This window comes from Mirounga angustirostris, unplaced genomic scaffold, assembly GCF_029215605.1.
Source record: "Mirounga angustirostris isolate CCGP_5_RB_7025 unplaced genomic scaffold, mMirAng1.0.hap1 SCAF_4, whole genome shotgun sequence".
NCBI classification, from domain to species: Eukaryota; Metazoa; Chordata; class Mammalia; order Carnivora; family Phocidae; genus Mirounga; species Mirounga angustirostris.
In genome coordinates this window covers 58749851-58765392 of record NW_026991712.1, presented here as the reverse complement: position 1 = coordinate 58765392, position 15542 = coordinate 58749851, and the positions used below count along the sequence as shown (strand labels likewise).

Below are 15542 nucleotides of genomic sequence, written 5' to 3'. Positions count from 1 at the left end.
AGTTTCTTTGGAAAAGTTAGTATAAAAATACAAGTACAATCAAATTAATTTAACAAACATTTATTAAAAGCTTATAGGATAGGTATTGTGTGCTACATGCTGGGGACACAAGCACCACTGAGACACTGTCCCTTCTGTTAAAGAACCCAGGATAGAAAGCTGGTAATGGGTGGGAAGGGAAGAAGGACAAAGATGCCCTTGTAACTAATTTGAACTGGAAAAAAAAGCAGATGAACATTCTAGGAACGTGGATAATGTTAGCCAAGTACAGGTAGTCTTGTTTTGCTACCATTTATGGAACAAGGTGTGGGGACGGCTGAAGAGCAGCCTGGGAACACCAGGATCATGGCAATGGCACTGGAGGGAAGGGAGAAATTTCAGATATATATATTTTTAAGATAGGCTGAATAGAGATTAATGATGAAAAATGTCAGAGAGGACTAGTAAGTAGTGGCAATTCTTCATTTGGATAACTAGGCTGGATAGAAATGCCATCGTGGGGGCGCCTGGGTGGCTCAGTTGGTTAAGCGTCTGCCTTCAGCTTAGGTTGTGATCCCAGGGTGATCAAGCCCCACGTCGGGGTCCCTACTCAGCTGGGAGCCTGCTTCTCCCTCTCCCACTCCCCCTGCTTGTATTCCCTCTCTCACTGTGTCTCTGTCAAATAAATAAATAAAATCTTTAAAAAAAAAAGAAAGAAATGCCATTGTGACAGGAAAGAGAAATATGTTTTTGGGGGTGTGAGAGGGGACATAGAAATTTTAATGTTAAGTTGGATACCTTTTCTACAGGATACAGCCATCCTTATTAGGTTCTTGCCTGATGAGTTTTATCTACCCACAATAGGTCCTTGAAGGCCAAGCACCTATATGAGAAGATAATTTCTACCTTAGTTTCTTATTTCAACTTTCATTATTAAAACATTTCCATACTCCACTGAACTGGAAAGAGCACACAGGTACTCCCACTCATATATTTTGCCTTAAGCAAACATTAAAAAGAAATCTCATAAGCAATTTAAAATATTTATTGACAGGAATTCTCAGCAGGACAGATACAGAACCACTGTAGCCTTGGCCCATATTATCCAAGTATAGAAAACCCTTAGTTGCGTCATTTTTCAATTCAGTTCATATTTAATTTTGCCGTATGTTAGAGTGAAAAGTACCAAGGAATATAGGGATTTCAACAGAATCATTTATCCACAGTGGCTTAAACCTTCTATGAGAGGTAGAAATTATTTTAAGGATTATAATAAAGGGAGAGAGTGTCATCAAAGCACAAAGGAAGATGGATCTTGCATTTATCTAACCAGCTACTCATCTATTGTTGAGGGCTGCAGAAATAGCATGTAGAGATAAGGCAGTTTTATGGTAGAACAGCTACCCCAATGAGGAGTAAGGTGCTCCTGGGGCAAGCAGATCCCCCATGAATAGAAAACCTAGAATATCAGCAGAGCATATTAAATTTCTTCCTGCTATGAATAATAGAGATGCAGAGAGATATCCCTTCTTCTGCTTATCTCCTTTTCTCTTCTCATAGCTTCAGGAGCCACTCATCTAAGTAAGTTAGTTGATGTGTGTGTATATTCAAGAAAGAATCCCAAAGTTCTCTACAGGATATCCTTATGAATCATACAACTTAAAGTTCAGCAACACCAGACTCATGGTAACTCTAAGCAAGTGCCTGGGTCTCAATTTCCACCTTTTCTGAAAACACCCATCTTTTAATCAGGACTTCTTTAAATAAAGCATGAAGAACCGCTAAAATACACTAGGCTACACTACTAAGTAAACATGATCTGTTAAATGAATAAGTGCTTTAGTGACTATCTTCATTCTGTTGCACTTATTTTTGGAAATGGGCATTTTATGGTTTCCACAATCCTTGGAAGATCACAGTCCTTTGTAAAGAGAAACTAGTACATAAGTAAATCTTTACATTATTATAAACTACAAAGAGATTTAATATCTATCCAATTTAATATTCAAGTCTACATAAAATAAATCAATGACAACTGCTTTATTATTAAAAGTTACTGAATTCCATAAAGCACACAATGTAATTTATATTCAACTAACAAAAGTTTGATACATGTATTTAAAAATATATAATATATAGATTTATGTCTTAACATTTATATTCTATTCAAAAAGCAGTAGCTTTACATATTTTACAACTTGAATTTATAAAATATATATACATCCACCCTATTCAAACCCTCAAAAGCATGAGCTTCCATTCCTATTAATAAAATGCACAATCTGTATTTCTGAATATTGAGAGAAAAATGGTACCAACTAAAAACAACAAACCCATTTTAACTTGAACATGGACTTAATTCTTGGCTACTAGATAACTGACATAATAATCTTTTTGAATAATTATTTTACCCTGAGCCTGATAATCAATATTTATGTCAATAATCTGTGGTTAACTATGAAGAGACTTGCATTTATTTTCACGGTGTCTGTCAATCTACCACATTCCTTACTCGATTTGTTTCAGGCTTTAAAATTAGAGAGGTGGGATTATTCAATCTTTCCATTTACTGCGAAATTTGACAAGTGATGTCACACCTAACAAGCCAAAGCCCAGAACCATGCTTTGCCTTTGAGAAAGCAGCTTAAAATTACTGCAGAAGCAAACTTTTCACCCTGACAATGTATGCATCAAGAAACTGTTTCTCTTTTTCCCTGTCAACTGCACTCAACTTGCTCAATTACAATTCTTTAGGCATGTTAAAATATACCAGCTTCTATTCAGGCATTCCTTCCACATATTCAAAATGTCTTCAGATATTATATTGTTTTATTAAAAAATTTTCATAAAAAAAGACATTCATGTAACCATTCTGGAGATTCATCCCTAAATGTAAGTCCCAATAACATTTGAGAATTAAAATCACAATAAACACTTCATTTACAGGACCATAAGAAGCAGAACTTCAACTTTAAGGATAAAGATCTAAGTTTGAAGTACATGTTTAGACTCCACGGGCCTCTGGAATGATGCATACAAGCCTGTCTTTAATGTAGTTTATGCTAAGAAAACAAAAATCTCCCACACATTATTTAAAATAAAAAAAAAAGTTCCAAATCTCAAAATGGCTTAGAAACCTTAAATGGAAAAACACTTTTACCAAAACAAATAATTTAATTCATCTGGGCAATAATTAGGCTTTGCGAGAGTCACCATCCAAAAAGTAAACAAAACTCCCTTGATATTAGTATTTAAGAACTAAATTACTTAGTTAACAGCTCATTTATCAAGTAGTCAACTATTCAACAAATTTAGCCATATACTGATGAACCGAAATAAGGCATCAGAAATTCTATGTATTTTAATTGTAGAAAGAAGTCTTTTTCTTTTAAGAAAAAGTTCTGATGTAATTTCACTAATCTTCCTTCTCTGGACTCCCTAACCTCAAGAAAAGGAAAGGGGAAGAAAGGGAGGAAGGCAGGAAAGGAGGAAAGGAAGGAGAGAGGAAAACTTAGGGAAACTGCTGAAGACTGACATATTGGACATCTTTGAGGAGAAAGGAAGACAGAAAAATGAAAGAGAGATAAAAACAAACAAAAGACTGCAAAGAAGATTAGGACCAAGGGGTGCAGATTAAGAGACACCTTCACAGATCTTAATCATGCAAAGGCACTAGCATAACACAGAATCGTGCAGTAGCTGATTTGGTAACAGTGAATCCGCAGAAAAGATATGGGAAAGCTTCAGTTCTTTTTGAAAACCAATTTATATACACTTAATAAATCCTAAGCATTCAGCTAAAATATATACAGGAAACTAAATAAAAGTGAGATCAAGAAATATAAGCAGCAGTAACCATGAAGGATTAGAACTAGTGACACTGAATTCTTTATTTAAAAAAAATCTGAACACACAGTACCTCCTCTTCTCTTCTATTTTTAGGAAGAAGCTTTAACAAGTTTTAAGTATCTCAATTCTCAAAAACAATAGGCTTTTTAAAAAATAAGACTTGATTACCAGAAACAAGTAATGTGTGGTTACATACCATTTGCATATCACTACTCATTTCCATTATTTGTCAATTCATCTTTGATGCAATCTGGAAATAATTAAGCAGTCACTAGATACCTGTTTAAGAATCTGAAGAAATTATTATTCACCACAGGAATCTAATGATATATATTTGCATATATTTAAAATTTCAGAAGGGAAAAACTAATCAACTACCCTAGCTACTTTATACCAAATATTTATATACCTAATCAAAACAATAAGGATTAAGATCTTTCTCCAGATGAACTGTATATAAAAGCTGATTTTTACCATTTTCTTTTGGGGATTAAAAAAAGCTTTATTTCCTTGCTAGCTAAAAGGAGGAATTCATCCACTACAAGTTAAGTCCTTTAAAGGTGAATAGTAAATTCCTTAAGAGAACAGCCATAAAATTTATTAAAAAATTTATCTTAAAAAAAACTGAAAACCATTTTTCTCTTTAAAATCTATGGCATTAATACCTACTTGACGTAATGTATTTTTTTTGAAGGGCACCAAGTTCATGATCTAAGCATGCAAAAGAAGGAAATGAATGTATCACCGTCTTAACAGAATTTGGCAAACCAGAAGAATGGCCTTAAAATAAATAAATAAATAAATAAATAGAGAGTACATATTGTCTAAATATGAAAGTATAATTCTGCAGTCCTATGCAGCAGATAGTGCCCCACAGAGCAAGGGAAGAGGGAAGTAGCATAATCCTATGTACATTTTCTTAGTATTCTGGTTGTCGTTCAACAACACAATACAGAGAAATGTTCTTTTTATTATTACAAAGCCATTAAATGCCCTCTCTAGAGCAATGACTTAGGTAAACGGCTTATTGTCTTTTAATAATGTAACTTACATTTAAAATTAACTTAATTAAATCTAAGTGCAAAGGAGTTTCCAATAATTCCTAAGTTCAAGGGAGTACTGTAATGAATAAGGTGTTATCTTACTGCAAATTCTGAATGGTTGGTATTTCATCTTATCTTCTCTTTAAACCATAAAATGTACTGAAATTATTTGGTTTCCTTTACTTTCCTCTACTTCTTTTTATTTTATGGTATCTCTATGTAGAGAAAGAGGTATGTTAAAATACTGCTTCTTTTATTTTAAAAAACTCAACTGAGGCTATATAAGACCTATTAATCTATAGGACAGCATTGTTAATCTTTGACCTGGTATATTAATTCCTTTGGTGAATAAATGTCACAGGTCATTTCTTTATAAAAGAATTTTAGTAAGAGGACCAGCAGTACGGAGAAAGATCCCCCACCCCCACCCCAGATCAAGTCAATCAGTAGTTTAGAGCAGTTGTGTAAAATATGAAAAATATATAATATGCCGCTGCAATTTTCATATTAAAAAGCAGTTAAAAACTAAGAGTAGCTCAAAGCATTCCAAAAAACACTTTCTGTCTTAAACAGGCCAAATGATCAGACTGATAGAGACTATTATGAGAACTTAGGTGTATCTAGTCAAGAAAGAACAAAAATGTGTTTAATTTTAAAAAGTGGTAGTTGCTAACTATAGTATAAACAGTGTCCACAATTTGGTGGCTGGCCATAGTTTTAATTTTTTTTTTCAAGTTATTTCTACAGCAGACATATTTTTGAAGTCTACCCACCCCTGAGTTCAGCAATTATACTTTTAGAGTGTAAAATTATATGCCCTTAATTAACAACATGTACAAAGCTACAAAATGTCATCTATACAGAGATTAAAAACAATTTTGAAAATATTCCTTGCCAATTATTGATTGGATGTTTTGCTGGGGTACATACTTGAAAGCTTTCAGCCAATTGGCTTTTATTTTTAAGCCCAAATTGATTCATATATTTATTCACTGCAGGATATGTCAAAAAGAGTGCAACAAGAGGCATTAGTAAAAATAACATTGTAGTAGAAACAGATTTTTGCATATGTGAAAAGGTAATTTATAAAATACATAATTGCTTTTTAAAAAGAGAACCTAGTTGCAGTATCATTAACTTACATGGTACTGAGAATTGGACGTTTCAACAATTTTTTTCTATAGAAAAATTTTACCTAGCTGTAAGCAAAGTCTTTTAAACAACAAGAAAACAAAATAAAACAAATCCCTCCAGGAAAAACTGTACGGTTGTGTGAGACAAATAAGAAAACATACCATTCTATAGTATACTTTTGCCTAAATTTAAAATAAAAATGTCCACACTCTTTTGTTAAAACATTAAGCCTCTGTCAAAAATGTATTTCTTATTTTAGGGTACAGGATTAAAGGACAAAATGATACTTACAAGTAAAGAAAAAATTACAAGAAAAAACTTGACAAAAGCTTTTCAATTGAAGTACTGTAACATTCAAACTTGACTTAAAACATAACAAAAGAAACAAAATTGCAAACGAAAACTCTTTATGGATTTTCCAAACATAAATAAATGAAATAGTGTTTAGGCAGTAGGGCTCATGCTGATGGCTAGCAGGAAGTAACAGAGTGTAATCTACTTGGAAATACCGTTACTGTACAAACAAGCCCCAATTAAGGACTACAGCAGTTTCATCATCACTGCCATTGTTCTTACTTCCAAAATCAAGCCTTGATTCAACCATTCATACCCTAGATTACTCATACCTTTACTTCAGAGATTGAGGAACTATATACAACAAATGAATTTATTTTCACCATAGGGATAACAATATTGTACCTCTCTGCCAATGTTACTTGAAAACCTTCCATGTCAAAACAATTTGACAGCAGATATAAACAATTCAATAAATACGCAATGATCTTTCATTATAGTCCTTTAAAGATGCATGTTAATTCACGCTGTTAACCTTAGGATCACAGTGCATAGAATCCAAATATAAACAGTTGGGGTGACTTTCAAAGTAATGTTGGATCCCTCACTTTATTTATAATCCCACTATAACCAATAAGTTCATTTCATAGGCCCTATCATGCATTAATTATTGGGTGGCAGGAGTTAATGAAAATTTTTCCTGTTAAACGTCCATTGCCGGCAATGAACGTCCCAAAACCGCCAAGGAAGTCATTGTTATTGCACAATACATGAGGACCTGGAACTTTTCCAAAAGCTTAAAAAAATAAAAATTAAAAATGGAATTATATTGACATTTCCTGACACCTGCATTAATACTGTATGACTAATAAAAGCATGTCAGTTGCCTGGACTGAACCAGCGATCAACATGCGCCCAGAATGCACACAAGTAAAAATGCAGTAAAAGGAAGTAGTCTTCATTGCCTATAGGTCACTTCCAGTCAAAGGTTAAAGTTCAAAGACTGAATGATCAAAGTGCTCATTTTCTCAGTAGGACTATCTTCTGCTAGGAGGATGATAACAGTGGCATCAACAAGTATCATCTTTAAGAAAAGGAGAAAAAAGATAATTAAAAAAGTCAAGCATGCATAAGTAAAACCCACACGTTAGTCTAACACAGAAATAATTTCAAGAAGAACATGGTTTACATGTCTGACTTGCCTCCCCCAATCCTTGCAAATAAAAAGTCCAGTTTGTGTTCAATTACATAGTGACAAACAAATCACGTTATATTCTTTCACAGAAATAGTTCACACAAATCTTAAATGATGCATCAGTGTGTTAGTTCTATTTAATAAATTGATATATGTTAGCACATATTCCGGATTTATCAGTCTTGAAGAGTTCTTTTATGGGCAACAATTTTAAGTTGTAATGAGACAGGAAGTAAACTCCTGACCAACAATGTCATGGTATTTAACACCCGATAATGCAAGTTGTGTCTTTAGTCTATAAAGGAAATAACTTCACAAATGAGGTACAATTACCAAATCAATTAAAACATAGTTAATGTTATTAATTTCTCTTTAGAAAATACATTTAAAAATACATTTTTCAGCAAATATAGATACACATACAAATGAGGCCATTAAAAAGACCCCACAGATTTAGTAATGCCTTCTGGTAGCCTCAACACATTATGTAAGATATATAATTGTGGAGTTCATAACTTATTTTACAAAATTATTTCACAAGACATATCTGAAGGATTTATTTTGAGGACTGGCTACTCCTCAGAAAGCAGCTTTAGAAAGAAGCAAGACTAGTGGCAACTACCCAAGAGTTGTGAAAGCTCTCAAGGACAGCATTGCTGAAAAACTGGCCAAAATATTTTACAAACCATCCCATGTTAGGATTGATACACTGTTAATAAAAAATCCCCATTTCCAATGACTCAATGAGACCTAAAAACCAGTAAATCTGATTTCTATGCTGGGCAAACTCGTAGAATATTCCATCACTCTATTTTTTTTTAAAGATTTATTTATTTGACAGAGAGAGACACAGCGAGAGAGGGAACACAAGCAGAGGGGGTGGGAGAGGGAGAAGCAGGCCTCCCACCAAGCAGGGAGCCCGATGCGGGGCTCGATCCCAGGACCCTGGGATCACGACCTGAGCCAAAGGCAGACGCTTAACGACTGAGCCACCCAGGTGCCCCCCACCACTCTATATTTTAATGGAAATCTAAAGGGTGAAATATACTAGATTTTTAAAATAAATCTTATCTATATCTAAATCATTAGAATTCTTTAAAGAAAGAATATCTTTAAGAAGAAAATAAGCAGATAATGTATAGCTTCTAAGTGTCACATGAAAGTATCTGTTTCTTAAATTACTGTGGAACTTGGAATAAAGAGGAGGTATGGATGTCATGAATGCAGAACACTTAAGAATGTAAAGAGGTTCCTTAAAACATCACTCTTCCAACAGAGTAATTTATAACCCTAGGGTCCTTGAAAAAACTAAACCTAATCACACTTAGACCTCTAAGCTAAGAAATGGCACTAAATTCTACCTAACAGGTCAAACCTTAAGTATTCTACCACATGACAATGTATACAGTAAGAAAAGTGAGACAAAATTCAACTTGAACATCATGTACCTAATTAACCACCATAAGCTTTTATCTCCAAAGATATATCATCTTTGATAGGTGATAACATAAATTTATCTCCATCAGGTTGTTCATTCTGGAAGTTTTCCAGTATAGTAGGCTGTTGTAGAATGTGCCACAATCCACCAAAATGATTAAGAAATCCATATAAAGCTAATCTCCCTAGCCCAATCCCTACCTTGGATTAGATGTTAAAAAAAAAAAAAAAAATAGGACTAATACTCCCTGCCTTGAATATTCTATCTTTAGAGAAATAAACTTACTGAGTTTTGAAAATGGAGTTCTATTATCTGATAGCTGGACCCACAGGGACACACGGACTTAAAACATTACAAATCCATCATGGCTGTAAGTAATCAAAGAATCTATGAGCAAATACTTAAGTATGGAGACAAGTATGAGCTAAAGCCATGGCTAACTCTCCCCCAAATAAAAAGGCCATCACTAAGAAGCAAAAAAGTAATTTGTTAGCAAAAGAAACACAGTTCCCTAGATAGATGAAAAAAAGATTATTGAATACCACAATGGTTTACAAAAAAAAGTTTTTAGAGTAAACCCATCTTGGATCAAGACAAATATAAGTTTATAAAATGTGATCGGGGCGCCTGGGTAGCTCAGTCGTTAAGCGTCTGCCTTCGGCTCAGGTCATGATCCCAGGGTGCTGGGATTGAGCCCTGCATTGGGCTCCCTACTCAGCAGGAGCCTGCTTCTCCCTCTCCCACTCCCCTGCTTGTGTTCCCCCTCTCACTGTGTCTCTCTCTGTCAAATAAATAAATAAAATCTTTAAAAAAAAAAAAAAAAAGATCAAAGAACACAATATATCTAACCTCTTGGCTAAAGTATATGTAGCAAGATGAAGGCCTGAAAAAAAGAATCTCAGATTAACCATTTAATTTTTTTTTCTGAAACTGTAGAAGCCCTTATTAAAAGTATACCCTCAAATGTAATACACAAATAACCAGTTCCAAAGAGATGACATTTACCATGCTGGACTTCTGGGAAATATGAGTGAGAGAGAACTGTATTATAGAAGAAGGTCAGTTTTCCCCAGAGTATAAGAACCATCACATTTTAATGGACATCACAATCATCACATTATAGTGGAAACTACCTCCCTGGATACTTCCAGAGATTAAAGACTAGAAGAAAAGGAACACAGTAGTAAGTCAATAGATATAAAGTGGGATCCCACTTCCAAGAAAGACAAAAATAAATCTTTACACATAAGTTTGTCTCTCCACAGTTTAGGGAATTAAAGTTTTCTTTTGATGAACCAACTTAATAAGATTTCACAGAAGACAACAGAATTGTTATACAAAAGGAAATAAAGGGAAAAGACTGAGTAAAATTTGGACTTAGGAATTTAGAAAGTGATTCTGTAATTCTAAAAGGTAGGTAGTGAAAATATAAAAACGTTCACAACTAACATAGGTAATTCTATGGACAGTTATAAGGCGGAAAGAAAGTTTGTGAATACTAGTCTGAGACAATTTTACGTTCCTATCACCTTATAATCCTTAGAATTCTACAGGAAATGTTCCAGCTGAATGGAACCAGAATGTAGTCTATAGTTTTGTTAAAAAAAAAAAAGAGAGAGATATTCCTCTACTCTCCAAATTTATAAACTCAACAGTTTATTGGACATAACATCTAAACATCATGCCAATCTATCTCCTGTAAGCCTAGTTTCTGAAGCCAATACTCAATTACAGTCTTAAGCTTTACTGCTCAATTCTCTATCACCTTAAGGAAAATGCTTCAGGAACCAGATCAGTACTGCCATCTGTGGAAAGCAATCATTTACGAAACTAAGTTGTTTATGTTCAATTTGGATCCCAGGAAACAGATGGATCATTTTATTAATGGATTCTATTACTGAAATATTTTTATGATCCCATAAAAAGATACTTTTTATCTTTTTCAAGAACAATTATGTCTATTTTATGATTTTGAACTTTGAGGCTCAATCATTCATTCATTTGTGTACTAAACTGTATATATTTGTTTTCTATGGACCATTCTAGCCCTGAATTATAGGTAAATTCCTCAGCCCCTTTGTATGCTGAAATGAGTTGTCTATTCAAATACTTACTTTGGTTAGTTCCCTTTATTCATTTATTTTTTTAACCTTATTCTGTTTAATTGATTTTTCAAAGCATACGGACCCCTGGCTAAATTTGCAACACAGAATGTTTGCATTCCAATGCAGATATGACCTTAATCCTTCAGTGAATAGAAACTATAAAAGAATTCTGGAAAACAGGTTGATAGCAAACTTCAGGTAAGTAACAATAAGGAATATGTATTCACATATCAATAACTCTTTACACTTTTAATAGGAGCTAGAGAAGAAGCTCAAAAGAAATGCAAAAAGAAATGAGTAAGTTATGATACTACAAGTACAGTAGGGTAGCAGTGACTGGCCTACATTTTCAAGATATACTAACAATGTGGAACACAGTTTAAGTTGAAAGAGGTTTTTTTCCCCAAGAACTCAACACTGGTATTTGGCAGCTCAATTTTGGTGTATCAGCAGAATCCTACTCTTCTAAAACCAGGAGATCTACTGAATTGCCAAATTACTGTTTTTCATTAATAGTGCATCCATCCTGCATCCAGGAAGCCCCCTCTGAAGCACACAGATATTACGACTCTAAACCCAAACCTCTTTTGCCTCTTTGATTGCAAATACTGACAAACACTCTGACCCACATTGACCCAAGTATGTTGGTTAGCACCATACAGGACTATGGAGCTTGTACCTGAGGCCTACAATTCTGCTTAACTTCTAAAAACTGAAATGTTAAGTGTTTCAGTAAGTTCATCCAATTCCATGCAAGACTTTGTTCAGTCTCTGATATTTTTGTTTAGGTCTGCAGGTCGCATCAGGACTCTGATTTGACCTTATAATCCTTTCAGAATTAGATGATGCTAATAAATAACAAGAGTCCATATTTCTTGGTAATTTGGTGTTATAAGGAGAACAAGATTAATCAATGAAGATCTTTTTGGAACTAAAGCAGCTAAACAGAAAAACATAGGCTGACATCTGGAAAGCTCAAAAACAGAGTTGATATGTCCTGCTTTATGAGTGAGCATGATTGATAAGATTTTCCAAATTCAACTATAAGGCCAAGGTGAGCTATTTTTCACATTGCTTTTAACTCACCCTGAAATGTATAAAGGCAAAGACAATATATGCTACACAGCTGAAATGCTTTAGTTTTTTAAAGGTGAAAGAAAAGTTCAAAGAAGCTTGTCTACACCCACCCCCCTTTATGAAAGAGCAGCTGCTCTATCATCTCAAAGTGTAACTAGTATTACCTGTCCTTGATTTCATGAGGGTCACTCATGGAGCAAACTGTTGAATTAAAGAGAGATTCTGGGAGGGGAGGGGAAGGATTCAGATAGTCAGGGTTCAAGCATGAGTAGGAAACATATTGAGATAAGAACTGTCACTGTTAGTCAATAAACTGAGTATGTTTTAAACAGAATTATATGTAATTGAAAAAAATGTATTGTACCTGGGACCAGAACCTGAACTAGAAGAGTCATAATTTAGTTGAAATAGAATCTGATCCTTTTAAAGATAGCTAATTTGTATTGGGGGGGGTGGGCAGGTGGGGTGACACTTGTAATCTGTTTATTGATAAAATGAATTCCTACACAAACCCTAGACTAAATTTAGTTTGAAAAGCCTCTCTTTTCTTATTTCTCGGCTAAGGTGGAGAATTTAATAGTTTAAACTATTAAAAGACTTTTTACTTTAGTCGTGAAAGTATAAATTTCTTGGTTAACAGATAAAAACTACTATGAAAAATAACATATGAAGTGTATTTTATTTTAAAGAATTTATTTTATATTTCTAGTTTCACTATGTGACCTTTCTCCATTTCTTTTTTTTTTTTTTTTTAAAGATTTTATTTATTTATTTGACAGAGAGAGACACAGCGAGAGAGGGAACACAAGCAGGGGGAGTGGGAGAGGGAGAAGCAGGGTTCCCACCGAGCAGGAAGCCCGATGTGGGGCTCGATCCCAGGACCCTGAGATCATGACCTGAGCCGAAGGCAGACGCTTAATGGCTGAGCCACCCAGGCGCCCCAGACTTTTCTCCATTTCTTATTCAAAAGCACGTAATAAGATATTCTGGGACTATTCTTAGATAAAGGACTTCTCATAAATCCTTCCAACTATATAAGGCAGCATTAGAGGGCCTGAAAGATTGTAATCTTCCTGAAATTTCCCTACCAGGGAGGTAGGAAGGGGAAAAAAAAGGAATATACTGTCTAACATTGGGGCAGGATAGAATGGTAAAGAAGGTCATACTTTCAAAATATATGTATTTTTAAAATTCATTACTCTAAGACAGTTTCTTTTGGTTTTATTAGAAAACTCAAGTGGTTTAAAAACACTATGGAAAAGACAATGGAGGATTTTTCTATTATTAGTGAAGTTGGGTCTGAAATAGAATGACTATACTGTCTTTAGAACTTTGTAGCAGGAGGGGAAGAATGAAGGGGGGTAAATCGGAGGGGGAGACAAACCATGAGAGATGATGGGACTCTGAAAAACAAACTGAGGGTTCTAGAGGGGAGGGGGTGGGAGGAGGGGTTAGCCTGGTGATGGGTATTAAAGAGGGCACGTTCTGCATGGAGTACTGGGTGTTATGCACAAACAATGAATCATGGAACACTACATCAAAAACTAATGATGTAATGTATGGTGATTAACATAACAATAAAAATTTAAAAAATACAAAAAACACCTTTGACACTTTAAAAAAATGTTTGATTTAGTTGTGTTTGTCAATATTCTTGATTGACTAATCTTAACTTTTTATGAATCTGGGAACTTTCTATGCTAAGACCAAAGGGTCTGTGACACTCAAGATTTTTTTTTCCCCCAGAAGGGTTCCTTGTAAAGGCACAGAGAGAAGAGGCAGTTTGGTTTTTGGTCCCAAAAGGCAAGAAGATGAAAAAGAATGAGAAGCCAGCAATGTAAATTGAAGTAAAGGGCCGTTTTCTTAAAGTAGAGTCTTGTTAAGTGTTTTAGTAGACCTTCAGTGCTCAGAAAGAATTCCTTTAAGTCTGATTATTAATTCATTTTATATGGAAACTTGTCCTTTTATATCTCAGAATCCCTGAAACAGTAGTTCTCAAGTGGCAAGCTCCATCAGAATTACCTGGGGATCTCTTAAAAACTAAACAAAACCAGCGCTCTAGGCACAGTAATCAAGTTTATTAGATTCCTTAAAAGAGAAAGTAATCAGCAAGACTTTGGTGAAAGATATCCCAAGACGGTGTGTGTAGGGGAAGGATTCTTTGAGGCAGGGTGCTTTTGTGTGTGCCCGTGCAGGATTCATTCCAGGAAAATAGCACACGGAGGGATAAGAAACAGAGTATATTATAATGCTCCACTGAACATTCCATGTATAAAACAGGTCTTGTTATAAAGATGATTTTCTTAGGATGGATTCTCAGAAGTTTGGTAACTGAGACAAAAGGCTTGATCTTAAATTTTGAGCTTGTTAAATATTGCTGCACTTGCTATACCATCAGCAAATACGAAAGTACTATTTTATTTTATCCTTTACTCTTTTCTGGCACTGCACTCATTTTACTCAACTCTGCCAATTCAGTAATAGTTTCAAAATACTAAATCTGTAATTACTGCAAACTTTTTGGCCTACACTTTTAATTAATTGTATTTATTATGTTAAGCAATTTTCATAAATGGTCTTCGTTTTTAATAAGCTGTAATTGTTTTTCACATTTTTAAACCTTATGTTGACCGTGCTTTGAGGTATTTCTAAAAGGTTTTCTGAAAGGTTTAAATTTTCATATAACTATTTAATTTCTTGTGATTCCTTTTAACTTCAGAAATTCTTCCTTCCTCTGAGTTGATACTCAGCTTAAAAAAAAAACAAAAAACATTTTTCTCTTGTTGTCTTAAAAAAACACTTAACTCAACCCACAGGAAATATTTTACATATGAAGTAAAAATGTAAATTTTTCTTTCCCAAAATGATTACCAACTTCCTAGCAGGATTACTTACTAAATAAATAATTTTTCTCCTCATTGGTTTTGTGACATCCAATTTACTATATATTCAGATCTTATATATAAATTTATTTTTTCATAGCTCTTACAAGTTTTGTCATTTTTTCTTCCAGGTCATCTATAGTTGTCATTAATATTAGCTGGAATATTCATCTTTTCGTTGGCATTCTTTCACTGTGTTTTCCAACCTGTAACTGCTAGCATAGTGCTATTGTATTGATTCTAATCATCACTTACCAACACCTGACAGAACTCTTATAATTTAAAAAGTTTTTAAATGACTCAAATTAACTCAGTTAACAAGTTTCACAATGGATAGAAAGGTAAGGGGGAAAGGCCATATTCCTATTAATTAGCTCTGTCAGTTCTAATTTATTAGACTAACATTTTTAAAAGAAAAATAAAGGAAATGCTCCTATGGATACAAAAAATCACAGGGGGTGGTTTTGTTCATGTATTTCAAAAAGTACATTTAGGAATATAAAATTTTGTTTTGCATTTCAAATACACCTCTTTAGGGAAGCAGTG

General features: G+C 34.1%; 1 protein-coding gene across 6 annotated transcripts in view; it reads right to left on the bottom strand.

Moving 5' to 3' along the window:
• Nucleotides 1-15542, bottom strand: part of UBE2W (ubiquitin conjugating enzyme E2 W) — a 165296-nt gene that overhangs the window by 88860 nt on the left and 60894 nt on the right. Inside the window, exon 6 of one of the 6 annotated variants that reach the window (XM_045896390.2) lies at nt 1012-7383. The exons of the other annotated variants lie outside the window; for them this stretch is intronic. Within the exon in view, the coding sequence (XP_045752346.1) occupies nt 7370-7383 (14 nt within the window). The 3' untranslated portion in view covers nt 1012-7369. Of the gene's footprint in view, nt 1-1011; nt 7384-15542 lie in introns of those variants that run through there. 6 annotated transcript variants of the gene reach the window in all.